Here is a 27,367-nt window from a genome sequence, read left to right as displayed (position 1 = left end):
GGGTGGCAACCACCCCCCCCCCCCATGTGCGGGCGAGGGTTAATTTTCCGGGAAGTTGTAAAATTGATTAACTCCAGGGCACCAAAGAATCGTCGCAATCCTTCGCTTTGCCGCGATTTATTGGTGTAAAACAGCGGGCGCGGTCTACTTACCTCTACTTCTATGTGTGGTGAGGGCTAATATTCATTTTATCTGTGTTGACGAATGTGCAACAATTTCTATATGAACTGAGACCAGTCCATATGATCATGTTTTTCTCACGGACAATGACAATATAAAAACAATACGAATAAAACCAAACGTTTCGGACAACAACGTCAGTGGAGAAAAATGAGTGTATAGGTTTAACATCGATGAGAACTAAATGCGGCACCGTCTCGGTCTGGCCAGCCGGGTTGCCGATAAAATACACAAATGTTTATAAGCTTCCATGATGTGTTTAAAAAACTGCTCAAAATATATCTTAAAAAAAGATAACTACTTCATCGATGTTATCGAAAGAAAACATGTATGCCTAATTACTTATTTCTTGCCACTGACGGAGGCACTTTTTTGTGCGAAACGTCTGGTTTTATTCGTATTGTTATTGTATTGTCATTCCCTGTGAGAAAAAAGGATAACTCTTCAGTTAGTAACCATAACAGCGAAACGGCTTATTGTAACACAATTCACTGTGTATACGAAACCTATAAGTCCCTAAAATAATTCTATTTACAATTTTTAAAAAGATACAGCTTATACAGCTTGGGCATACAATTTTTCTGCATTAAGATAATATTAATTTATCTCCACAGAATATGGTAAATTAGTGCTGCTGAAGTTCGCTTTCGAAGCGTCTCCTCCAGGCATTCCACAGCTCTCGTGCCATTTTGGATCACGGAACATGGCTGGGCGCAGGACAGGTCGTCTGCGAGCTTGGACGGACCACGTGACCACCTCCTCCACTCCCCCTCACTCCCGTCCCCTTCCCCAGCAGGGCGTCCGATCTAACCGCGCCCCAGGCAGTCGGCTCGGTCCGACCCTCCCCATGGTCGAGCCACGGCCCGGTGCCGCCTGAGTTTGTGCCGGGTGCAAAACTGGAGCAGTAACTAGCGCCGGAACTAGTAGTCAGCACGACCATCGTCAGATGGCAGGAGTAAATGGAATAAGCGGTTCCAGGTTTCAGAAGGAATGGGGCAGGAAAAAGCGCTGAAAACAATGTTTTGCTGATATAGCCATAAAAAGTTCACTGAATTAGGAGAGCAGCACATCAGTTTAAAGCCCTTCAGATGGTGGTTTTAATAAGCACACAATCATTTCCCAATTCGCCTCCAACGGTGTCACAGGCAAAGAATACGCTGAAATACTAGTGTGTACAGAAGCAACTGCGGGTCCCTGTACGCAGAACTATCATATACCCCTCGCAAACACAAAATGAAGAATGTGCGCGCCACGTTAGGCAGTGTCCCTGACTGAAGTGCTGGGGCTATACGGCCGCTTAGCTGCAGTGTTATGAGCCGCTGCTGGTCTGGGCCGTCAGAGCCGAGCGGTTGTCGTCCGACATGCCTCGTCCAGCAGGGCTGCCACCGCCTCCAGTCGCTCCCGCCGCCACTGCACCGTAGAAGAGCCGTTGCCCCCGTTTCCCCCGTTGCCTCCGTTACCTCCGTTTCCTCCGTTCCCTGACCTGAAACGGCGAGCAATCAGTGATTAACAGTGGAACAGTATAACGGCAAGAAACAAACAAAGCGACAAATTAATGCAAGAAGGACACAGCGGTCAACAGACACCAACAGCATCCCTAGATCACGTAGGCCGCCCCCGGCCAGATAGGCGCCGCCCCTCGATCAGGTAGATGCCGCTACAGTGCACATTGCACTTCACAACAGTGCCCGAGATCGATTCGCCAAAGAAAACGATCCACGAACAGACAGACGGTACTCATTTTTTTAGTTATCAGTGACATTTTTCATCATAGCTTTTAGCGTCGCTCAGAATATACTCATGTTACTCAACCATATTTATCTCCGAAATCTCGCAAAAGGCTATGTTGCATACACAAAGTACAAACCACGTCTGACGTCACTCTATAGCATTGACTTCCATCACAGATAACCACACATACACTTATAGTTCGGGACGCCAGATGACCAACAGATGTGCTGCAGCTTACCGATTTGCGCGTGTGCCGGCGCCCAGCCGAACCAGTGCCGAGCAGCAGTTGGAGATCACGTCTCGGCAGAGGCAGAGGTGGGCGGCCGGCCGGCGTTCGTCCACGTGCTGTTCTGCCCACAGCTGGACCTCCGCCGGGGACGCCGAAGACGGCAGGGAAGCCTGGGGGAGGATAAACGGCGCGTCATGAGACTACAGGGACGTAGCAAACGTAAGTTGCTCTGTCGGCCATCGCACAGCATGAGTCGTGACGTTGTAGTGAGTTGTGACTGTGCAGATGACACAGGGTATAAGAAAAACCATTAGCATGACGTCAGGTGATCGAGAATATCGCTTATCTGCTACTTAACTGCGGCACTGCTACTTAACGCGATAAGATAGGCAAGTACAGCGACGAAATGACATCTAATCAAACAAACAAATAATTGACTACCGTTATAGTGATGGCATTGCCTGCGTTGGCGATAAGTAGGACAATGGTAACAAACACTGACCAGGAGGGCGCCGATGGTCGCCCTGTAGGCCTCCAGGAATGGTCGGAGCAGCCGAGCCTGCACGTCCTGCCATCTAGCGTCTGTTGACGGAGACTCTGGTTCGGCGTCCCACCGCTCCAGCGTGGGGAATTCGACGGACATAAGCTCGAATAGGGTGCGGCGGGCCTCGGGCCGACCTGTCGGTGGAACAACAGAGTTACAAATTGTGACAGCCGAAATATACAGCGGGCCTAGGACAGACTTGTCGACGGAGCGAGCGTTACTAAGACCGAAACACATGACTCACACGCTGCGAAATTATGTTGTGTTGTGCCCCACGACTGCACTGGCCACTGACCACCCAAAAGGCCGCAAAAAAGGTACATACGTTGCAAAAAAAAGCAGCGTCCTGCTGGAGCAGCGCACTGCCGAGTGCTGAAACGCTGGACGTGGACATAAATCTAGCACAAAGAAACACCCAAAAACACTGGCCAAATGACGTGTCCTGATAGTCGTTGTAATGGCGGCTCCAAGTGAACGCTAGAAAAGATTTTGTATTCGCGTAACCGTAGACTTTTGTATACCGGTATACAGACCAGGTGTTATAGCGTAACAAATATGAATATCTCACCTGACTGGCGGGCGAGTCCCCGGAGCGCCTCCGCCGCTATATGCGGCAGCAGCGGGTTCACGTAGAACTGCAGCTGAATGCGCGACACCACGGCCGCCAGAGTCGACTCCTTCAGACGCGGTCCTGTAGTGGGCAGAGGGGAGCGATCAACATCGAGAGACTCGCACCTGTCACACTGGTCTCACCATCCCACGGCACACTCATGTTTACACCAGACCTATCATTTCTCAGTAGTTAGTATACTTTCCTTCCACCGGCGTCACCATCCCACTATTCCACACTCATACTAACACAAGTGCGAGCTTCCGGTCAATCTTACCCTCCCCCCCTCCCCATGTGCCGTCATTACTAACCGTCAGCTGGTCGTCGAGCCCTGGCGGCTGGTCGGGCCGGCGACTGGAGCTCCACCACCCGGCCGGCGCTCACTCTGAGCAGACTGTGGTGCACGTGAAACAGCCGCCTCGCAGCGTCCACCGTCACGTCTGAAAACACAGATGTGGCACAGATTGAGGTCTGAAGGTCGATATTTTAAGGCAATGGACAAATAAAATATATGTTACAGGGAGTATGCGATTTCAGTTAGTTTGCAACGACCCTAGGGTGGATGTAACCTCCATGAACGATCAGTTTGTTTGCAACGACCCTAGGGACGTTACAAAATAACTGCTCGTTCCGGGACGTTGTAACGAAACTAGGGTCGTTGCAACCTCCCTAGTTAGTATGCAACGAACCTAGGGTTGTTACAAAATAACTAGGGAGTTTAAGAATTCATCGAGTCTTGTTTCACAGGAGGGCCGTCAACAATCTTGACCAATGAAAATCTTGTTCAATCTACATAGTTCAGTATAAAAGAAAAGGAGAACAAAATTTGAACATTCAGCCAAGGAGTATATGTGGTGCCCGGGACAAAGCACGTAACTGTGATAATTTTGGCTGCATTATATCGCCAGCATATGCTTACATGTAGAAAATATAGTTACTGGGGTAGGTGTGATGGATATCCGTCGCTATCCGTTTGCGGGTTATCCCTCACACTTTTAGGGGTGCGGGTCGGATAAAACCCCTCGTTTTATTTCGCGATTATCTCGCGCTAAAAGCGGCCAATCGTGACGAAACTTTGAGTGTCCTCGAACTTATCTACGTTACTGGTTACACATTCCCTATACAGTTCATGATCCTGAAACCAATGGCATTTGATCTTTGATCTGATTTCTGAGACCATGGCAGACCGAAATTATTTGCCATATATGTTAGCGCACATAAAATTGCGTTTCCGGACTTCCAATTTCGCGACCTAGGGGTCTTTGACCTGACCTTGACCCGAGGTCAACACCTCAAGTTGACCTCACCCGAACAAAAAGTATACCATTCGATGTGCGTAAGCAAGGCGAGCACGTTGATGCTAAAATCGCGCTCAGCGACTGTTTTTTAAGAAGTTATTAATCAAAAACCGAACCCGTGTCTTGGGTCACTTGACCTGACGGTCACCGGTTGACCTGAGACCTTAAACTCGGGTACTAGTTGCTGTGTCTCCTAACGGCACACACGCTCGTTTTTTCCGCGACGCTCTAACTCCATCAGGGGTGAAAAACGACGAGAGGGTCGTACCAAACCTCCCCCCGGCCGGCGCGTATGTAGAAAACCAGGTCCTGCGGTGTTAACTCTCGCCCTTATTGGTGTTTTGCTAGCCGCAAACGCACAGGGCGGGGATAGGTTATGGGTTGACCTTCCAGGTCAGGTCAGTGACTCAAAAGTCGGGAAAATCGGGACCTGTTAAAACTTTGGAGAGTTAGGTTGTTACGAGTTTTTTTTTCGGGGCGCTGATCACGAATTTCATATTAGCTTTGATCACCGATGATGTCTTGATGTTTTTAGGCCAGGTCGGGTCAGGTCAGGTCAGGTCAACCAGTAGGTGTCTTGCTAGCTGTCCATAGTAGGTGTCAATCATCACTGGCAGCTTCGTGACATGGTACGAAGGCGCCAAAATTACTTCTTTAATGTTCAAATGGGTGCTAAATTCGAAATCAGCACCAAAAACTAGCCTAAAAATATATGAACCCAGAAAAAGTAAACTAAGGTCATCAAAGGTCAATGACATTGACCTGACCTTCACGTGACCTTGACACCCACCATAATGCATGGGACCACCATCATTTCACATGTTTGAACGTTTATAATCACAAAAAGACTGGAAACGAGCGGATAATGGCCGTTTTTACGAAGGGCTTCCTGGCGAATGTCCATCTAATTTGCACAAAACTGCACCAACTGTGCACCTAATCTGCACAAAATGTGCACTAGATGGCCGTCGTGAAATACTCCTAAGCTGAATGTTTAAATTTTGTTCTCTTTTTCTTTTAGACTGAACTATGTAGATTAGATTGAACAAGATTTTCATTGGTCAAGATTGTTGACGGCCCTCCTGTGAAACGAGACTCGATGAATTCTTAAACTCCCTAGTTATTTTGTAACAACCCTAGGTTCGTTGCATACTAACTAGGGAGGTTGCAACGACCCTAGTTTCGTTACAACGTCCCGGAACGAGCAGTTATTTTGTAACGTCCCTAGGGTCGTTGCAAACAAACTGATCGTTCAGGGAGGTTACAACCACCCTAGGGTCGTTGCAAACTAACTGAAATCGCATACTCCCTGTAACATATATACAGAACCAGGTAGGAGACGGGAAGTCACCTACAATCGACAGGTTGCCTAGCCCACCGCGTTTTTAACCACTGACCTTCCACGCTGAGCTGGGGCAGCGCCGCCGCCAGCTGCTTTCCCACGAACCCCGCCAGCTGTAGCAGCTCGGGCAGCTGCTGCCGGCCGCCGGCCAGCTGCAGGGCGGCCATGAGCAGGCAGCTGGCGGGCAGCCGCGCGCCGGCCAGCTGGTGCCGCAGCACCTCGGTGGCCAGCCGGCAGCTGCGGAGGTCCGGACCGCTGGCGGAGCGGAGGGAGTGCACGCCCAGCAGGCGGACGTGGACGGCGCCGTAGTTCTCGGCGAGCACGCTGACGGCGGCCACCAGGCGCTGGGGAGCGGAGACAGACGCAGAACAGCCGGCGTTAGATGGAGGCCAGCTACTGGGCTAAAATCATTAGCTTTGATCATACGCGATCGATTAGACGCCTTGCCTGTCCCGCGGCGTGACGACTTGTGAGGATGTTAGAATGCAAACAACCAGTAACTCAGATTTCCGGTAGCATTAGCTGAGGTTAGATCAATTCCGCTACCTCTTCATTTTGTCGACTTGTTAAACTGCCAACTATTTGAATAAAAATAGTTACAAACACGACCCAGCCCCAAGCAACGCGACATCACTTACCCCAGTAGATTCTGGTGGTTTGGGGATGCCCAACATCTCATAGGCATACAGGTTTTCTTCGAGAACACGCTCGTAACTGATGGATATTGGTACGATGTGTAAATCCGGTATTCGGCCAGTGTGGAACAGTTCCAGATAAGCCGACAACAGACCTGAAACACACCAACAGGCGTCGTAGGTCAGCAAAAAAGTGCACTGGAGTGTCTGATTGGAGCGTCATCAGCTAACAGGATGAATGAATCTCTGATGAGATTAGAGCTATCGATAATTCGGCCCCGCCGGGTTCACCTGCAGATCCCTCGGCCGAGGTATGACGTTAACGCCGCTTGCTACGACCCGGTATCGCGCCGCTGATAGCTGATCGTCCTGCGATAGCGCCCGATACTGTCTCAGCCGCGGTGGCGAACAGAGACGGCTGGGTATTAGCGGACCGCTGTCTGCGTGCCTGTGATCGCAGTGCTGTCTGCTCCCGTCTGACCATCCGGAGGGAGCTCCAGTCGCCGACATGGCGCCGCCACTCGCTCTAGGAGTGTTTCTCGTGGCGACTCTAGCCGCCCGAACCCCACCCGTCGCTGCCACCGGGGAGAATTTCAACTGTTCGGGCAACGTGTGTGACCCGGTGATCACCCCGTGCTGTGATGATCCTGACAACGGGTGTCCGGGTGACGAGTGCAGTGCCTCCCAGCTGCGCGTGGTTAGTCCGTACTCACAGTGTGGCTGCTGCCACAGCTGCATCGACTACCTGGTGAGTAGCGAGACCGAGCGATCCGACCGTCCAAACCAATAGATAGTAGTGGTAGATCGAGCATATCTGACAGTCGAAGCAATAACCATTCCGATGATAGCAGAAAGACTCAGCGTAGCTGACGGTCAATATCAACTGATCGAACTCGAAGTCCACTCAAGAGACAGATGACGCTGTCGTAATTCGTGCCTCCAAACATGCTATGTTGAAGTCAATATGTCTTTTATTATACATATTTCTAAGCTTCCGAACGTCACAAACATCTCGTACCACCGGCTATGGTATTACTGTTCGTGATCGCTCTCGCTAACGTTGGTCTCTATCCTATCTCAAGCGGTCAGTGTTTCACTAACTGTGGTTGCTCTCGCTGACAATGGTCTTCGCTCTCTCTCTCTCTCCCTCTCCCTCACCCAGGCGGCCGGAGACGCCTGCGCCACTAGTAACGTGTACCACATCGGTCAGCTGCCCTCGCAGATCTGCGGGCCCGGCCTGAGGTGCACCCGGAACGACACTGGTGCCTACTGCGCGGCCATAGCCGACACCGAGTGTGCCGCGGCGCGACAGGCGTTCGCCGAGGCCGAAAAGACCATCCTCAACCCGGGACAGCTGGACCCCGCGTGCGACTCAGAGGGGGCGTATCGGGCGGCGCAGGCGATGCCCGGTCTGACCACCAGCTGCTACAGTAAGACCGGCGAGCGGCTGTACGGCGAGAGTGGTACCACTCAGGCCGGCGATATGGGCTGTCTGTGCTCGCGACTCCACCAAGGCGAGCTGTCGGTGGAGGGCCTCCAGCCGCGACCGCACTGTCTCACTAACGGCAACTTCGACCCGCTGCAGTGCAGCAACAGGACGTGTTTCTGCGTGGACAAGACGAACGGAACAATTTTATCGGTGATCGCCGACCGGCACTTCCTGGTCAGTTAGCGGGCACGCAGACTTTCCTAAATGCCATCACTAGCAACCCCACTCCCCCTCCCCCTTTTGAAACACAATCCCGCCACCTCGGGGTAGTGTTGATCCAGTGAATTTGGACTCCCTACAATTGTCTGTCCTTCACTATATTAGTGGTCGTTGTGTTTAGCAGCAAATAAGGTTCGCTGGATTCTTTTCTGAATTTTGCAAGTTGGCCGATAAACTTTTTGACCGACGTCGAGCCATTAGTGTCGTAACTATGATACACTCTAGGTGGGCTGTCTGATAACATCAACCACCAAAGCCTCTGATAGCCATGTCCCTCCTACGCGTGCCCTGTCTTCCCAGGATCTGCTGCCGTGCTTTAACTCGAGTCTGCACCGGTCCGACTACCTCAAGCCCTGTGAGCTGGCGGCCGAGCGACTGGCCAACGAGACGGCCGAGTGGGCCGCGCAGGGGTTCACACCACTGGGCCTGGACCCGCCGCGCTGTGACATCGGAGGGTACTTCGACAAGGTCCAGGTTAGTAGAGACGGCAGATGTCAATTGGAGACGACAGCATGGCAGTGAAATTGATTGTATGCTGTGAGATCCAAGGAGATCGTATATTCTCAATCATCATCTTTGGTTTCCAGTCGGATTATGTAAAATAATAGATCCCACGTGGAATCACGAAGCCAAAACCCATATCCATGCAACTGGAAATGTCTGTTGAGTAGAGTTTGTTGAGTTGCAAGTGCAACGGGATTTTATTGAGTGAAAAGACGTCATTAAGTTCAAAATCCACTATACCTCCCATAGAGAAGCCTGCGGTACGATGCACCTTCCCCTGAGGCATCGGGGCTAACGCCGTCTCCCATTCCCCAGGAAACGCGTACGGAGCGGTACTGCGTGGCGCCGGACGGTACCGACCTGGGGTACCGGGTACCGCGGCGCAGTGACGCCGCCGACACCACGTGCAACTGCGCGCGCTCCTCGTACCACATGCAGATGGCCGGCCAGCGCACCGACCTGCCGCAGTGCTGTGAGAACGGCGCGTTCCGGGCCTACCAGTGCCGCGGCCTCTACTGCTACTGTGTGGATGAGCACGGTCAGCAGACGGACGATCCGGCGGGCGCCGTCACCCAGAACAGCATCAGTCAGCTGGGCTGCTTCAACGTCACCTGTCCGACCACCAGCGAGAACGCCAGGCCCGAGCAGGGGTACCTGCTGAGCTACTACTGATAAACTGACCCGTCTCTCCAGCCGGGAGAACGCCCGGCCCGGACAGGGGTATCTGCTGAGCTACTACTGATATACTGACCTGTCTCTCCAGCCGGGAGAACGCCCGGCCCGGACAGGGGTATCTGCAGCTCAGCTACTACTGATAAACTGACCTGTCTCTCTAGCCGGGAGAACGCCCGACCCGGACAGGGGTATCTGCAGCTGAGCTACTACTGATATACTGACCTGTCTCTCCAGCCGGTAGAACGCCCGGCTCGGACAGGGGTATCTGCAGCTGAGCTACTACTGAGTACTGATATAATGATCTTCAGATGTGTTCGTCTAACAGGGACACCGCGCACCTCACAAAAGAGTTCCTGTTGAGCTTCTGACATGTCGACAGTTCGGAAACGGTGCATGTAACCGGAAAGATAGCACCATTTGTTAGCCAGCAATGTGGAATCCAGTGTTATTTAATACTCTCCGACAAAATGCGTGACCATTGATATTCAATTTGATGAGCGAAAAGACTATGATCAAACCACCAGTCTTCCATTTCTAGGGGTATCTTATCAAATAAAGTCTAAAACCTCAAGAATGTGTTTGGATGAGAGCCCATGACAAAGTTGCAGCATCACTGAATTGATACGTCTGATCAGGGTCTCACTTGTGCAGAATGTAGGCACTGTTGTGTTGTTACGGAGCGAGCGAAGCGAGCGGAGTCTCATACTGAATTAAGGGAAAATCCTGAGTATGAGCGGCCGGCCGGCCGGCCGGCCGGCCGGCCGGCCGTGGGGACGCTCTTCAAAAGCTAATATCTTAGGACCGGGACATCCGATTGACAAGCGGTCTTCTTTACTGAATGTCACTTGGACGTAAAAGTTCTGTGGTGTGATGGCCACCATGCGTTCTTGCCAACCACCGCACGTGGCGCGTGGTAAAGTTGGACATTTTTTAAGAACCCCCAAAATTGCAACCTCAATAACGGCACAACGGTTGGGCCGATTGAATTGAAACTCGGTACACAGTTAGGTCTCCATCAGATAATTCATCTGCATGTGTTAAGGTTGGGGTGCTACAGCACGTGCGCACGTGCAGGGGGCGCTCCCAGATCTCGAGAACGGTTGGGCCGATTGCGCTCAAATTTGGTACACGGTTGGGGACCAGTTAGTAGGGTGCCGTGCAAATGTCAGTTTGGACCCCGCTTGCACGTGCGCACGTGCAGTGTGCCGCTTCCAGATCTCGAGAACGGCTAGGCCGATTGCGCTGAAATTTGGCACATCGCTTAAGACCGGTTAGTAGGGTGCAGTGCACAAGTTAGTTGGAGGTACCCCCTCGCAATTTCGCACGTGCAAGGCCCATCCTCTCGCTCGCTCCGTTGGTCGCCCAAAAGGCGTTTTACTGGTAGTAAACATTCTTATAACATAAACATTCCTATACAGCTTTCCACGATGATCGAGGCTAGCATTGCTCCCTGTCGGTTTAAGTTTGATTATCGAAAACAATGGTTTATTTTGTTTCTCGTAGTGTGATTGACCTGCGTTCTCTGGCGCAAGCGCAGCTGTCCATTGAGGATGGAATCAGCGTAGAAAGAGATACGATTGACTTGTGTGCAGCTGACCAGACGTTGAGGAGAGGGGGGGGGGGGGCACGACAGACCTGTGCGCGGTGGCAGGGGTTTTGTCACTGCGGCTGTGACATACGTAATCACTGACCTCTGTGATGTTTTAATTTACATTACGAGGTACGACTTACCTACGTGCAGCGGCAGGGTTTGCAGCTGGGTTTTAAAGTTAGCTTACGAGTTACAACTGACCTGTGCGCGGCGGCAGCGGTTTGCCGCTGCGGCTGCGTGTGCCCTCGATGAAGAACTCTGAGGGCTGCGGGCTGTTGAGTGCCAGTGCCTGGACGTAGGCACGCAGCACGGCCGCGTACAGACGGTCTCCGTTCAGCCGGCGGCGGATGAAGAAGGCGCCGCAGCTGCGCAGGATGTCGCCCACGCACAGCATCGACTTGAAGTCTGCGGGACAGTTAGTGATCAGGGAGTCAGGGAGGGCCAACAAGGAGAAACGGTCAACGGAAACAGCCGCTCGTGGGGTCAGTGTGTGGGCGAAATGCTGGTGGATGATCCAATATCGCAAACAACGCATAAAATGCAATAGAGAATAATTATTGAAAAAACAGCCCTTCAGAAATTTGATACAAACGGTTGAATGGGAAGTTTCCGGGGAGTAAAGCACAAAAAGAGCTTGTTGCGCAGCCACTTGCCAGTCCTGTTCAACGATAAGATTTTGGACTGAGAGCTCAACGTAGCGCGGAAATATGACAAAACGGTTCTGTCAAATAACTATTCGAACAGTCGGATTGACAGGGCACTGAACCATTGCAAATAAACAGGCTGCAATATAAGCATCGGTAACAAACGTGTCTGTTAGTAAACATAGCAAAGAGAAAAGCAGCATGAATGGATGATTCTTGGGGAGAGGAGCAGAGTGTGAGAAAAAGAAGAAGAAAGGAAATGCAAAGAAAATTATAGGACATGGATAAAAAAAAAGAGTGAAAGAAAAATGGAGAGTGAAAAAGCGAGAGGGGAGAGCAAGAGAAGGGCAGGCTGGGTGATAGGATGCGCTCCCCATTGGCTCCTGGTGAAGTTGTATACGTGCAATCGATGAGCGACCCAGCTCAGAACGGTAAGGTTTCCGGATTAGGAAACCCCTACGAAGAACTGACCGATACAGCTCGTGGTCAGCTGATTTTCTGCAGTCGAACTATTCTCACGAGTCGAGCTGGACGAGCATCTCTTGGTTTCCAGCTAGGTTTGCAAGCTATCAGTTTCTGAAGGCATCATCGAGTGTCAGGAGTGCATAAACTGGAGGGATACCGACAGGCCTCGTGAGTGTCGGGAGCGCTGTGATCGGCAGTTCCTGACAGCCCTCATGAAAGGTGGAGTGTTACAATCGATGGGCTTCTCGTGACAATTATTTGAGTGCCACGAGTGCTGTGATCGGCGGGTTTCTGGAGACACTCTGTGGACACCAGCTGGAGTGCTGTGACTGACAACACCACCGGCAGCGACATGGCCTCGCCTACCGAGCAGCTGTTGCCCGGCCAGGCTCTGCTGCGTCTGATCGGCACGGCCAAACTGCAGGACCGCGCCGAGCGGCGCCGCGCGGCCGCCGCCGCCGACCGCATCATCGAGCTCAGCGGCGACCGGCAGCGGGCGGCCGCCGACGTCACCGCCGCCCTGCTGGAGCGGCACGAGCAGGCGCGCTGCGCCAACGGCGGCGTGTGTCGGCTGGGCGGTTTCCATCAGCTGCTGGCCGTGGCCGCGCTGGTGGCGTTCCGCTGGCGGCTGGACGACACGCCGCTGGTCTGCCGACTGCTGACCGCTGTGGCCGGCTGTGAGAGCACTCTGGAGCGGCTGCTGGCCGGCGCCATATTCGGTCCCTGCGTCACCTACCTGGTGAGCGGCTCTAAGGCTGATCTCAGTGACCGCGCCGAGTGTCTGAGGTTCGCCGAGTACCTGCTGAGGCACGCGGTCGCCGCCGACCTCCGTATCACCGTCAACACGCTGCCGTGCGGCCGGCGCGGCTGGGACCGCTCCTACCGCGCCATCGACCTGCCGCTGCTCTCGTACGAGTCGCTGCCGCCGCTGCACGCGGCCGTGGCGCAGTGTCGGCCGGACGCCGTGCTGGCGCTGCTGCGGCTCGGCGCCCGGCTCTCCTTCCTGCCGCTCGGCGCCCCGCTGTGGAGCGACTCGCGCCACTCGCCGATGGAGCACCTCTGTCACCGATTGAACTCAGAGGTAGAGTCGCACGTGCTCACCGGTCGGCCGTACAGCTCTGAGGTGGTGCTGTGTCTGCGCCTCCTACTGCGCGCCGCGCCACCCACCGCGCTCCGGCTGATCAGCGGACTCGGAGAGGAGGGCACCGAGTGGCGCGGCGCTGCGCTGCACTACACAGTCGTGGCGCAGGAGGGCGGGCTGGCGCAGTACGCTGGCGTGCCGCCGCTGCGTCATATGACGCGCTGTGTGCTTCGTCGCCGGCTGGCGGAGCTGGGACGGCTGCCAGGCGGTCTGCGCCACCTGCCGCTGCCCCAGCCACTCAGAAACTACCTAGACCTGGCTGAGGACTGACCCAGTACAGCACGCCTGCCGCAGCCGGCAGACAGACCGAGTCGGTACATCGGCGCCGATGTGGTATCACCGAACTTGTGCGTGTTTATGGTGCTTGTTCAATGAAATGGTTATCTTGATTTATGCTGCATTTGCCAGCTGTTTCATGCCTATAATAAAGCTGAGTCCGTGTGGCCGAGTAGGTAAGGTTTCCGTTTATAAATTTGGTGGCAGCGAGTTTGAGACTGGAGAGGAGCACTCGCCAATTCTGGAGGCTACAAGGTGACGTGGCTATGACTGACGGCTATGACTCACTCCATCGGATATTACCAGCACACACTCATTTCGGCCGCTATACCTAACACTCACCCATTCCAAAGAGTATTACGGACACTCACCCATTCCGGCGGCTATGACGGGCAGCGGGAGCCCGTAGTGGAAGCAGATGTAGGAGACCAGCAGAAAGTCCACGTAACTCCGGTGGGTGGGCAGGTAGAGAGTGGGAATGCCGGCCGGCAGGGCGCGAACCTTGACAGAAAGGGATGCAGAGTAATTAGACATGCAGTCGGGACATGGCGCCTGTAGCTGAACGACACTACATATTTAGTTGGGAAACAGCACACATACACCAGTTTGGACACGGCGTCTGTGGCTCAGCGGCAGAGCTCGAAGCCAGTTGCGGTTACTTGGGACGTAGCTTCGGCGGCTGGTCATGAAAAAATGTTTTAGGGTGCAGAAAATACGTTGATGATCTGTGCCAAAGCATATGAGCGAGCACACTAGAAATACTAAAAGACACTAAAAGACACAAGCCGGAGAGGGGGTAATGATAGATCGAGCAGGGGAGGAAGACGTAAAACAATACGGGAGAAGCTAACGATTAACACCGGCCCCCGCTCTCAACCGGTGCGAATACACGCTCGCCTACCTGTTCGATGCCAGCCCGCTCCACACAAATTCTGTCGTAGAGCTGTTTGAATATCTTGGCCAGCGAGTAGCCGACTCGGCGCACCGACCCGACGCTGAAGTTGTGGTGCATCTCGGTGAATATGGCGTCGATCTGGTCCCGCGCTTGGCACTGCTCGGCCGCCGGCAGCTGACGGGGGTGGGGGTCGGCGGTCAGAACGGGTCAGCTGGTCAGACTAAGCTCAAAGTAAAGACATATTATATTGTGGAGTTCGAAATAAAGAAAATTTTCCCGACAGAGTTCGTTAGTTCAATGGAGCTTTCGATACGTATGTATTTATATATCTTCGTCAGCAGCGGTATCGTAAAACCTATTCGGCCTATCAACTCGTTCTCACTTTGAACGATGCGTGATATACTGTGACTACAATCGGCTCCTCGTTAAACGTCAGACCGGTGATAGTAAACACACCGCACCTGGACCTGGTACACGTCAGTCACAAGGAATCACAATCACTCGGCGGGCGTTTCCGGCTTCCGCTACACCAGCAATCCAACATTGTTTCAGTGAATGGACCCGGCGGATCACTAAGGGTGGGAGTTATGTTCCGAGTTATTCGTTCTTAACACCGGAAACAGGAAATGAGCCACCCTGACATGCGACTTATTCAGATCCACCTCTACGACCGAGTTGTCAGGGTAAGACAATTCAAGGGTTCATATGGTCAATGAATCATGAGGTCATTATGAGCCATGGGTGTTGGAGATCTGGGGATCGAAGTCATGCCTAAAATGGTTTGTGCTCCCAAGTCCCAACTCGATCATGAGGTGCTCCAGTCGGAACAGCCCGATGTCGAAAGGCGGAATAGGTAACTGTAAACAAGCAGTAAAGCGGAAACTGAGGGATGAAAAACAGGAAATGAGTGGGCAAGACATAGTATCCATAGTCCATAATATGGAAAACCATACCTGAGCGAGTGCTGTCACGACTCCGGCATCACTTTTGACGCAGTCTAAGAGCGACATTGGCAGTAGTTTTGGAGAGAAATCTCCGGCGTCCTGGTTCCAGGACTTGAGGACCCAGCAGAGGTCGCCTTTTGACCGGCGGCTGGCCAGAATGTCCTCCGTCATCTGTAAACGAAAAATGACACGGCTCGTTACAGGTTTCAGCTGTAATTCAATTACAGTAATCGGCAAACAGTTTGTTTCAGCTAACAACCACGCAGCTCAGAAAAAAATGGACGCAAAAAATATTAAAAACTAAAAAGTGATACAAAAATAACACACTTGTACGGTACGGCCGCTTGACGCTTCACATCATGAAGGCAATGTTTTATTGAAAAGGGTAAGATCAGAGTTGACCCCAGGTGACCTTGGATGACCTCGGAGGACCCTGACACATGGAAAGCCATGCAACGTGTATTCATAGGGACTTATCTCGACTCTAGAGGCCTGCAGTCCAAATTTCGTATCCTTGTCGATCACATCAAAATCACGATCGTGTCATAGGCCCCTGCCAGTGGTTTATCGTCAAATCCAATGTGATCATATCCGGGATACCTATGGTTTCTACGTGAGATCCAATGGGATCGTTCCTATCACGCAGTTTGCTTCAAGATCCACCGAGATCTCAATTATCACTCGGATCCACGCTCATCCTCATATTTGGTCATGACACAATTTCGTGTGATTGAACAGCCCATTAGAATAGAAAAGAAGGCTACTGATCGGTAATTCAGATGCGATTATGTAGTTTCATAACCGCAACTATATCTCGGGCGCTCGCCACTCGGCCCTGACAGCAATAAACAACGTCCGGCGACAGCCCAACCGGGGCGCCGTGCGGTCGTTGTTTTCACCACCAGGGTGCCAGCTTTCTGGCGCTTCTCAGCTCGGGTCGAATATACGTGGTCTGTGCGGTTCAGCAATGACAGGTCAAAACATGCCCGGAGGGGTCCATATATGGAAAAGTCGGCAGCATTACTGACATAAAAAAACGACACCGAACAGCGCCGGGGTCTGGGCGGCCTTTCTCCTTCAGTTGCCCGGTGTTCGCACCGTTTCCGCTACATAATTTGACCTACCCATCCGGTCAAATGCATCTACCTACGCACTGCATTCCAGACTCGATCGTAAACAATGTGATTGGAACATTATGAATGGGAATTGGCAGTCCGGAGACACGCATAAAATATCCACCACAGCAGCACCAATAACATGTAAGCTGGGCCACTGGACAGATTCACCAATTTCCAAAGTTCTCACCGAAAACGAGCCGCAACCTGTATCATGTATACATCGAGCAGCGGCCCGCTCGAATCCGAGCGGTATGTAACACCGGTGCGTCGTGCAGGGAACACTAACGGGCAAGTCATGCAGGAAGAGGGAGGGTTTCGGAAGGTGCGGGAACTGGGGACCTAACCGACCTAACCTTCCCCTACCTGGTTTTATTCGTTACCTACTCATGATGATGGCACGCTACAACATTTAAAATCACAACTATTTATCACAACCAAGAAGTTTCCAAAAGCCGGTAAACAAGAAAACTCATGAAAAGTCCAGAGAGGTCACTCGTCAGTCATCACTGGAGCCTTTTTGTCACGTTTTTATTCTGGCCATGAGCTGTCCGGTGGAAGAGGGTCGCGTTCCCCCACGGCGCCCCTGGCCACCCCTTCCCATACTGATGCGACACGACCAAGGCCACGATGCGGGCCGGCCGACCCCACCGCCGCGCCGCTGGCGGCTGTGACGTCACATCACGCCACCGTCAGGCGTCGCCGACCGCGGCGGCACTCGCCGGCGCCGGGTCCGTGCCCGTGGCGGTAGCCGGCAAGGCGGTAGCCGTACACTAATGTACCACATGACAGTTGGCACATCCTAAAATCTCCATAAGATGTAAACTTAGTGACAAGCATACCTCCTGAATGGAAAAATATGCCACTTTTCAATAGGTCACAAAAGAGATCAGGAAGATTATCAATGCAGCATCACATTTTTACATGCAGGTACACATGTAAATAGGTCATATTTATCTGTATGCAATATATACTGTGGAACAGGAGCTAATAAGTAATAAGGACACTATGCCAAATGAATATTGAAATTGAAAGGTTGGAGAGCAACAGGGCTACCTACATCAAACCATGCTTTGTCCACCATTCCTGGCTATGAAGTAGTAAATAGTGGCTTTAAAGTTGATACTCCTCAAAAGAAAGAGTATCAACTTTAATATAAGAGTATTTTAAAGAGTATTTAAAGAGTATCCCTGGATGGCCTGAATTGAGAGAGCATTCTATCATGAAAAGAGCAGTATATCATCTATCATGGAAAGAACATTCTAGCATTTTCAGTTTTCAGGTCAAATGAGGTTGAAATTGCAAGCATTTTGTAGAATAAAATAACGTTAGGTAGGACTAAACAAGAAGGAAGAGTCACGCTGACCAGCGACCACTGTTCATGAAAAATACAGTAGGCTAAGACTTGTCAAGTCTTCATCAAACATTTATGTGGACACGAGTCCTGATTGACTGCACTTACCAAGTCTACAGCATTAATGTTAGAGTTACAAAAAATCACCCGTTCCTGCGCCCTGTGGTTCCATACTGATACTGATGCATGAATGGTGTTATGGTGACTGGTTTGGGTTGTGGTCATGGTGTTTGTGTACCGATAATCAAAAAGGGAAAAATATGAAACATCCAGATTAAATAAATATAATATAACAAATATTGGCACAATGGGAACCCTCTTTGATTATTGAATCGTAGCGATTTTAGGCTGTGATTTTGATCCTGTACCAACCCAGTACCAACCCACCTTGCTTGATGGAGATGTTGACGAAACTGGCCACCTTCCTCTGCAGTAGACCCACAATTATTCCATTGGAGCCGTTTCAGCCGACACTCTCTCGAGTCGGTTATTTGCCGGTGTCTGAATCAGTCGGCCGCAATCTCACGTCCGGCGTCTGCTAGCACCGGCCTGCTGTGTTGATTTTTGTGATTAGGCACGTCCGGCCGCCTGCGCTAATTTCGTCAAAGCCGCACCACAAACCACACATGCTATTGCTGCCATCTATTTGGCACTCGATTTTTCCATGAAGGGATCCCTTCATTGGACGAAAGGATTGACTTGGCCATCACTGGCCTCTGGCAGGGACGTAAGAAGCGGTGCATTTTCTGGGCCACTGGCCGCAGCCAGGAAATGTAAGTATCTATCCCATTTGAAAAGGTACATGTACATTGTATGTAATTTAGTACTTCAATCCAAATGTGTCGGTTTTGCGAGGCTGACAGAACGTTAACACTCGTTGGCAGTTGGCAGGGTGATCCGGTCGCCCCCTGGGTACGCCACTGCGCCGCTGTCCTCGGTCGGCGGACCTGCGATGCGGGAGGGGCGGCCGACGGTGACCGTGGGCCGCGGATGGGGAGTGGCTCACCGCTGGCATCGCCCCTGGCTAACGGAGGGCGCCCGAGAGTCGATAGTCGGCGTGGAGTCGCGGTCGGCGAGTCAGTGCTCGTTGGTGTCGTGGGCGGCGAAGGTTACGTTCAACCGCGCTCAACCAGATATGGGAGGAAAGCTGAAGATCCACATCGTTTACTGGTGAGTTATATTTTGATTTTTAGACGGTGAAGGGGGAGTAGAGCGCCTAAGTGGCCTTAGCCGCCAATTGAGTAGGTACATGTGACCTTGACCTTGTGCATAAAGAGTCGAACGGGGAACATAACCCTTCGTTATTATGTTTCTGTTTTCACAATGCTGACTCCCGTACTATTTTGAAAGAAGTAATGCAGCCGCCAGCCGGCTTAGATGTTTGCCCCTGCGCTAGGTAGGAAAGCGAAAGCCGAACTGCTCAAGGTCTGCTGGGGTGTTGACCCAAGGTCAGGTCAAATGTCAGGTATGTCAAGGGCAGGTCAAAACCAGTCAGGTCAGAAAGCTGATCGAGGGAGGTCATGTTTGATAGCATACGATTAGGCTGCTCATTCAAGTTCACTGGTGCCTTTCTCGACTCGCTAGCTCAATTGGGGCGAGAGTTATTGATTTAACTCTGATGACCTCGATTTGTAAGGGCAAAATTGAGCGCGTCAGAGAGTGTGTGGAGCGGCGGGCCGGAGAACCAGAGTGCGCGTTAGGCCAGTCCGCCGTATGTTTGCCTCCGGCGGGAAAGGCGTGCCCGCCGGGTGAAAGGCAGCGGCTGGCCGGCACCTGGGACTCGCGGGCCCGTCTCTCGAGGCATTTGCCAGTGCGGTTTCGTCGGGGCAACATCTTTCGGTAAGCGATCTTTTCCATCCCCCCTAAATTAACGCCGCAGCGCCCAGGCGCTGCGGAAGTCCCCGACATATGTCCTGGATTTTATTTGGCTTTCCGACCCGCCGCAAATAGCGGTGGGCTCTCCCGTTCATATCCAGGGCCGTCCCGTCTAAATTATATTCATCGGCGCGGCGCGTAGGGTAAATGAGTGAGCGGTTGAAAGTGTGATGTGTGCTGTGTGCGTGAGCGATGGAAGTAGAGGAGTGATCATTTTATCCCGCAAATCTAAAATACATAGAGTTCGGAATGTGAGCGAAATCTTTCTTGGGAGTAAAAGGCAGATGCCGGGCTGATCCACGGTGAACGTGAACGAACAATCATACGGGCCGCTTAGTTTAATACACCCGGGTGGCAGGCGGGCATTGTAGAGTAGCTTTGATTAACGTAATGTCTATATGGGGGGAACCGTTTAAAGGTTTGCAGGTTCCGATGCATGAAACCCCTACATAAAAATGGTGCATCGGCCGGGAAATCTTTCCCATCGGAGGTCCGGACGCCCGAAGTGCACCTCCCGCCGCAATCTGTGATACTCGATGGTAATAATTCCGCTCCCGACATTGGTGTACATCGGCGCCCGGGTGGTAATTGCCGCCTCCGGGCTTCCATTGCCGGTGTTCAGCACAACGGAGGGCCTGGCTCCCCGGGGGAACCCGCCGCATCCCTCCTCCTTTGTCGTAGTGTAGGTCGATGGGAGGTCTGGACAATACCCGGTATTGCAGAGGCGCGGGGTCAAAGGGCAACGAGGTGGGCGGCTATTTCCGCTCCCTTGGAAAGCTTTATCGGTCGTGCTGTTCTTACTTTTGGCTTCAATATCTTGTGTAAATTATTGCTTCCGTACTTTTCGTCACGTTCACACGCGTGAATCAGTCCAATTAAAGGGGGGCATGGGGGGACAATTTGCCACCGCAATAATGAGAGATGAGAGATGAGGGCAGTCGGTTCGCGCGAGACCGTCGGAGATCGGGGATGAGATCGACGGCGTTCGGCGGTGCGGAAGAGTTCGCTCGGGCGGAATGGAGTCCGCATGTACGCGAGAAGAGTGCTCGCGTCGCCGTCGTCGGTCGCGCGCGAGCGTGCAGGTTCGCCCGGTCGGCGGAATCATAGAGTCCGGTGACGAGCCGTCACCGCTGGGAGTGATGGCGACGAGAAGGTCGTCACCGGTGAGTACCGAGGGCCGCGAAATACCCCGGTATTTCAGTGTTACATGTGTGGGCGCATGATTGGATCGTTTGGTGTACAGGTATGTTACGGTTGGTGTGATTGAGTTAGTGCGAACAAGGTCATGTGTGGTCACGAAAAGATGCGGAAAATTGAATTTTACTTATTTGTCATCAATTTGCTTTCATGATTAGTAATCAATTTGCTTTCATGATTAGTAATCAATTTGCTTCCATTCATACACCTGATTTAACTATGTAGCAAATTGCTTCATGTGTCGCCTGTCATTCACGCCTCATAATGAGACCATAGAGGCTTTAGACATTTCCTGCGATTGCTTGAACAATCGTTTAGACCACAGGGCATTATATCTATAGTCTTAAGTGCAGTGCATCTTTGCTGTGCATATTAATTGCATCTTAAGATATTAACTGGAATGTCCATGGTTTTACGGGATATATAGGCATAATCGGTGCAGTGGATCGGGGAAATTATGGTTGGGTGTTTTTAAGCGGAGTTTTTAAGCGGGGATGACGATCCCTCCCGTAAAGCCGTGCACTCAGTGCACCTTGTGGCGCTGACGAGTTGCCATTAGGACGGCATCGAGGTTGTGCGTGTTTAAAGCGGGCAAGCTTAGCTCGGCAGCAAAGCCCTGATTAATTATTACCCCACGTTACACCAACATGAGCCGCACATTCTGGCAGCTGCACCTTTTATATCCGGAACCCGATGTCAAGGTCTGGCGCAAGGCGGTGCACGCCGAGCACATTCTCCTCTTTTTTAATCCAGGGAATGGATTAACGCTTACGGTTCATTGCAATTTCTTCTGATGCAAACGTAAAATGTCTTGTCAAATCTTCAATGTTATGTTCAAAGTAGTTCATTAGTTCGTTCATTCCATGCATTTTTTGCGTTGTAATTTTGCTCAAAATGTGGTAGCGATACTCAACTAAGTTCAGTTTTTGCGTTGTAATTTTGCTCAAAATGTGGTAGCGATACTCAACTAAGTTCAGTCACGAACCAGAAACAAGTTCTAAACAGCTTTGATTCCAGGTTTAATGGCAACATTTATTAACCAGAAATTCTTCAAATGGAGCGCTGAGTGCTCAGTCAAATGTGCCCTTATTTAAATTCCATGCTGCATAAGTTCGTATCTTCGTTATATAGAATTACAGTTTATGATTAAATGCATTGAGTAATATCGATGAACCCAGCGCCCCTCAACCATTTCATGGTGACTCAGTAGGACGGTATCTCTTGGACCATTTTCGGCTTCGAATTGACAGATAATCCGGAATTAATCTTGTAGGATTTTCAATCCTCTCTAAAGTGTTGCCAGGCACTAATCGTCACCTTGCCGTCAAATGGAGCCTAAATCATTTCGTAAAGTAGGAAATTTAATTTGTTCTGTATAGAAGAGCAAAACATGTGTTTATTGGACTTTAAAATGCACACTCGAGGCAAATACATTTGAATCCACGTGGCGCGGATTCTATCCGTCGCGACCGCACACGTCATATTCGAGCCTCCAACCGAAGCTGACGCGGCGGGAGGTGACACAAAGCCCTAGTTGCTGAGCCGACTCCGTTCGTGACTGCGCTCCAGCAAATTCAGCAGCACGGGCCCATCCAGTGACTTTCCTGGACGGTTATGGGCTTGGCGCTGCCGTGCGCTGCCACACCAGTAACGGGTGATTTCATATGATGTATAATATAGCATGTGCCACATTGTCAGTTCTCGCGTGTTGTACAATGCATGTTGTTGTGCAGTACGGGTTAATTTACTGTGAAGCACGTGTTGTATTTCATATCATATCATATGTATTCCTGAGCGGTGTGTGAGTGCCCGGTTTAGGCTTCACTATCATTGGCCCGAGGGCAAATCGGATCCGCCAGATTGCCGATATCCACCTGCTCAAGCAGACGGGTTGGATCCGACCCCCGTGCTCCCACACCACGCGCACCTGTCAGCGCCCGGGCCGGCGCCGGACCGAGCAATTATGGTCAAGCCACCGCGCCGCCCGCGCAAGGGGGTGGCAGGTCCGCGGCAGGGCCCTCCCCGACCGTCCCAGAGAAGGGACGCATTCCCATCGTGATGGGATCGCGCCGCCGGCCATGGGATCGAGCCGGTCGCCACGGGTAGGCCACCCACCCGACCGAAGGCGAGAGCCGCCACATGCACGGCCGATCCCAAACGCCTCGGGGCGGGACAACCTGAACCCGCAGAACGCAGGGCAGCGGAGGGCCGCCAAGGAGCAGCGGCGAACCGGGCCGGTCCGCAATAACAACACCGGAGTCATTGGACTCGCCCGTCGCTGGCCGCCTGCTGCCGAGCACACCCCAGACGACGGTGGCTTTGTGTTGCCGATGTGATTCAAAACCAACGCGGTCATTTTGATGTCTGAACGCTCTTTTATTTTGACTAGTGCATCATCTTGCGTCTTTACTCCATAACATCTATAATTTTGGAAGATAGAGTTATCGTTCCGAAACGGACCAAATGAGACAATTAACCCCATAATCACTCAGTACGGCACCGAAACCTTCTGATTAATCGATATACGGCGCAATGGCCGCCATCATTCCTTCTGGAAAGATTATTGCGATAAAAGGCGCCTCATACAGCACAAATCAACGTATTAGAGAGGGACCTTGATTATCCAAAATTGTTCGCTTCTAGGTTTTCAATCAATATCTTGACCATATTGGTAGGCAGAATGAGCGGCACGCCAAATAGGCATGCAGTTTTGGGAAATTCGTGTCCGGTATAGGTATATGTTTTTTTATTTATCTGTTTCACTTCGAGACAAATCCATCCATACGAGAATGATTCGCATATCTTTAACAGTACTGCGCATGCCGTCTTAATAAGTTTCGGACGTCGTAATGTATAGTTTTAACGGGTTATATCAGTGAACTTATTTGTTGTAACGGCAGCATCAGAGATGAGGCGAAAGAACTCAGTGCGGCACAATTAGCGTACCTATCGTCTGCCAATCAAAATTTAGCATCAGCGGTTCTGGTGATGTTTCAGGAGAACGGTCACTAATGTTCTCATGTACTCAGCATGAATTTCGTCTTAAAGCCTTCGGAGAAGCTCCAGGCCGGAGCACAGTCGCCAGTTACCTCGGTGTTGTGTCTCGGACATGAAGGGGTTCAACAGCCCCATCACCCGCACCACAGGTGCCGCCGTCCCCATGAGTCGGTCGGCAGGATGGGCCGGCGCGCCGCGCCTCGGGCGTCGTCGCTGCGCCGTTCCAATCACTCGGTGACTAGCCGAGTGAAGTGCGTGCCGCGCGGCGCCGCACTGTGCGATATCACCGCCGAACCCTTCGGCCACCGGTACCTGGTCCGACTGGACCGGCCCCTGGGCCGATTGGACCGGATACCTGGGTCGGTCGGACCGTCACATGGGCCGACTAGACTGCGCACCTGAGCAAGGGGCTGAGGGTGCCATCACCCCGGCCTGGTTGGAGTTCGGCCAGGTTACTGACCCTCCTGACCAGAGCGTCAAAACAAGTCGACCCTCCGCCGTTTGGCCGGCCGCGCCAGCCGGTAGAGGGGAGATTTGAAGGCTGGGCGGGCCACAGCCGGCTCGACCTATATTTGCGTACGTTTATTTAGGAGCGCTCTGCGACGCGAGCAAATATATCATATAACCGTATACATTGGATGGAGATGACTAAGGCAATTTAACTGTTGGGAGAAAACTATTAGGGGACGTCTTCCTTCAGATTGATAGCTTTCGCCGCGGGTGTTTGGCGCCCCTTTTTAATTTCAACCGCTAATTTAAATTATTCCGATCTTTTCGCGCATGGACACGGGAGTGAATGGAGCCTCCGCGCGGCTTGGCCGTCTGGGATCCGGGTGGGTCCCTAACTCAGCCTGCCAGTGCCAAACAGCCCTTCCCTCCGCCGGTCGGCTGATCTAATCACCCGTCGGAGGGGCGGCCTCTGAGGCGCTGGGAGCGAGAGAGGCACCTCGCCCCTGATCGTTGAGGCAACGTGGGAGTGCTGCCTTTGGTTATCCTCCCCCGAGGGGAGGATGGCGCAATGGTACCTGACCACCGAGAAATGAATGTTGGATTGATCAGCCGAGTGTGGATGAATGAGTGTTGAAGTAGTGTTTTTGTTATGTGTTCAAACTTCATATGCACATGTCATGTAGTTATTAGTATACGCCGCGTGCGCCGCGAGGAAATTGCGCGAAGGAGTCGCGCAGTCGTGCGAGAAAGAGAGAGAGAGAGGGTCGCACGAGAGAGTCGTGCGAGAGAGTCGCGCGAGACAGAGTCGCGCGAGAAAGAGAGAGAGAGAGTCGCACGAGAGAGTCGTGCGAGACAGAGAGTCGCGCGAGAAAGAGTCGCGCGAGAAAGAGAGAGAGAGAGGGACGCACGAGAGAGTCGTGCGAGAGAGTCGCGCGAGACAGAGAGTCGCGCGAGAAAGAGAGAGAGAGAGAGAGAGGGTCGCACGAGAGAGTCGCGCGAGACAGAGTCGCGCGAGAAAGAGAGAGAGAGAGAGAGTCGCACGAGAGAGTCGTGCGAGACAGGGAGTCGCGCGAGACAGAGTCGCGCGAGAAAGAGAGAGAGAGAGTCGTGCGATGAAGCGCCCGAGAGCGCTGGTCGGCACGCGAGAGGTGGACCGCCTGTCGCGCCGTGGGTCGTTGGGAGGGCAAGGCAGGTGTCTGATTGTGTTTGTCCGGGCACTGGGGAGGGATGGGTCTCGGGCTGGGGAGGGAATGTGTTTGTGCGGGCATGGGGCCGGGTAATGACTGGGGGAGGACACTTAAATGACTAGGGAGAACCGACGAGCGGCGGACGCGTGGGAAGGAGGACGTGAGGGGAGCGAATGGACTGACGAGACCATGACTGGGGTGAATGAGCATATGGGGATGAGGAGACATGATTGAGGTGAAGGAGCAATGGATTGTGAGTGAGTGAATGAATGGGGGGACATGGCCGAGGGAACGACAGAAGCGAATTGCCTGAGTGGAATAGAATAGAGAGATGTGTTGGGAAAACAAATGCAACAAAGGGGAAGGGACAAGAAGACATTGACCTCGAATTCCTGAGCGAGCAAGGGCGTGTCAGGAGCGGACTTTCCAACCACCCAACCTAGACATTAACGCATTTGCCCCGTACCCTCAGGTATCCTCGGTCAATGTCTTTGACGCATGGACGGACATATGCATGAGAGTGGAGAGGCAAGGTGGAGGAGCCGGGAAATGGAGGAGCAGAATGAGTGAATGAGTGAGATGGAGAGAGAGAGAGAGAGAGAGAGAGAGAGAGAGAGAGAGAGAGAGAGAGAGAGAGAGAGAGAGAGAGAGAGAGAGAGAGAGAGAGAGAGAGAGACCACCAATTAACATACCTAAGTGGTGGATAGTCGGGCATTGGGCCCGATTTGGGTTATGCCTGTTCTTTCGACTATGGGTAGATCAGTTCCTACAAGGTGGCGGACTGGTTCGAGGTTTCGCTATCACTAATAAAAAACCCACATTCCATTCAAAATTTATCGGACGGTGATTAAGTTATGAAAGTTTCCCACAGTATCGTGATGTTACGAGTATAAAAAGGTTAAATAATCATGTTTCATGAGCACCTGGGAGTTAAATTTGTCGATTATCGTAACCATGTGTGCTGCTGAGTGCCGCGATGTATGTGTGTGTATGCCGCGATGTATGTGTATTGTGTACGTATGTGTATCGTAAGGGCGGAATGATGAGGGGAGGGAAGGACCCTGCCCTCCCACAGGCACGTCACCCAATCCGCCAGCGACCAGCCGCCAGCCTGGAGCCACCGGCAACCAGGACCTCGGCGGTACGGGCCGGGCGGCGGCGCTTCGCTGATCATCTAGCCGTACGGCCCACCAGACGCCCCGCCGCACCCTGCGGCGACGAAGGCCGCGACAAGTAGGGGGCGGCGGCTCTGGGCCACCAACCTAGCCGCTCCGGCCGCTCGCCCGCCTGCCCGGACACCGCAGCGAACCAGAGCTGCGGCAGTACGGGCGGGCGCGCGCAGCCGCCGACCTCGCGGTTCCCGCCGTCTGCCCAGCTGCCCGGACCCCGCAGCGTTCAAGAGCTGCGGCAGTACGGGCGGCTGCGCTCGGTCGCCGCCCCGCCGTTCCAGCAGGTTCCAGCAGTCTGCCCAGCTGCCCGGACCCCGCGGCGTTCAAGAGCTGCGGCAGTACGGGCGGCTGCGCTCGGTCGCCGCCCCGCCTTTCCAGCCGCCTGCCCAGCTGCCCGGACCCCGCGGCGTTCAAGAGCTGCGGCAGTACGGGCGGCTGTGCTCGGTCGCCGACCCCGCCGTTCCAGCAGGTTCCAGCAGTCTGCCCAGCTGCCCGGACCCCGCGGCGTTCAAGAGCTGCGGCAGTACGGGCGGCTGCGCTCGGTCGCCGCCCCGCCGTTCCAGCCGTCTTCCCAGCTGCCCGGACCCCGCGGCGTTCAAAAGCCGCGGCAG

General features: G+C 52.7%; 3 protein-coding genes across 3 annotated transcripts; 2 read left to right on the top strand and 1 right to left on the bottom strand.

The window, feature by feature from the left end:
* Window positions 1-1,263: 1,263 nt before the first annotated feature.
* Window positions 1,264-18,474, bottom strand: LOC122388813 (glycerol-3-phosphate acyltransferase-like). The gene is made up of 12 exons (XM_043380211.1): window positions 18,269-18,474; window positions 15,422-15,583; window positions 14,475-14,642; window positions 13,945-14,074; window positions 11,249-11,452; window positions 6,573-6,724; window positions 5,990-6,278; window positions 3,606-3,734; window positions 3,253-3,375; window positions 2,643-2,818; window positions 2,150-2,310; window positions 1,264-1,663 (listed from the first exon to the last, which is right to left on the bottom strand). The coding sequence occupies exons 2-12, from the start codon at window positions 15,581-15,583 to the stop codon at window positions 1,516-1,518; spliced, it is 1,842 nt and encodes a 613-aa protein (XP_043236146.1). The 5' UTR covers window positions 18,269-18,474; the 3' UTR covers window positions 1,264-1,515.
* On the top strand, window positions 6,906-10,030 carry LOC122388814. Its single transcript, XM_043380212.1, has 4 exons — window positions 6,906-7,317; window positions 7,732-8,232; window positions 8,578-8,751; window positions 9,097-10,030. The coding sequence occupies exons 1-4, from the start codon at window positions 7,078-7,080 to the stop codon at window positions 9,451-9,453; spliced, it is 1,272 nt and encodes a 423-aa protein (XP_043236147.1). The 5' UTR covers window positions 6,906-7,077; the 3' UTR covers window positions 9,454-10,030.
* On the top strand, window positions 11,447-13,661 carry LOC122388815. The gene has a single exon (XM_043380213.1). It carries the CDS (start codon window positions 12,509-12,511, stop codon window positions 13,565-13,567), a length of 1,059 nt encoding a protein of 352 aa, XP_043236148.1. The 5' UTR covers window positions 11,447-12,508; the 3' UTR covers window positions 13,568-13,661.
* Window positions 18,475-27,367: the final 8,893 nt, after the last annotated feature.

Source organism: Amphibalanus amphitrite, unplaced genomic scaffold (assembly GCF_019059575.1).
Source record: "Amphibalanus amphitrite isolate SeventyFive unplaced genomic scaffold, NRLGWU_Aamphi_draft 000336F_arrow, whole genome shotgun sequence".
In the NCBI taxonomy this organism is placed as follows: domain Eukaryota; kingdom Metazoa; phylum Arthropoda; class Thecostraca; order Balanomorpha; family Balanidae; genus Amphibalanus; species Amphibalanus amphitrite.
The sequence above is the reverse complement of the archived record's forward strand: the minus strand, read 5'-3'. Positions and strand labels throughout refer to the sequence as shown.

Bases quoted from the DNA above. Each gene is read 5' to 3' on its own strand.
- LOC122388815 (XM_043380213.1), top strand. From the start codon at position 12,509: ATGGCCTCGCCTACCGAGCAGCTGTTGCCCGGCCAGGCTCTGCTGCGT.
- LOC122388814 (XM_043380212.1), top strand. From the start codon at position 7,078: ATGGCGCCGCCACTCGCTCTAGGAGTGTTTCTCGTGGCGACTCTAGCC. The intron at 7,318-7,731 runs GTGAGTAGCGAG...TCCCTCACCCAG, and splicing joins ACAGCTGCATCGACTACCTG to GCGGCCGGAGACGCCTGCGC. The intron at 8,233-8,577 runs GTCAGTTAGCGG...CTGTCTTCCCAG, and splicing joins TCGCCGACCGGCACTTCCTG to GATCTGCTGCCGTGCTTTAA.
- LOC122388813 (XM_043380211.1), bottom strand. From the start codon at position 15,583: ATGACGGAGGACATTCTGGCCAGCCGCCGGTCAAAAGGCGACCTCTGC. The intron at 6,725-11,248 runs GTCAGTTGTAAC...GGTGTGTTTCAG, and splicing joins ACCGCTGCCGCCGCGCACAG to GTCTGTTGTCGGCTTATCTG. The intron at 2,819-3,252 runs GTGAGATATTCA...TTCCACCGACAG, and splicing joins GGGACTCGCCCGCCAGTCAG to GTCGGCCCGAGGCCCGCCGC.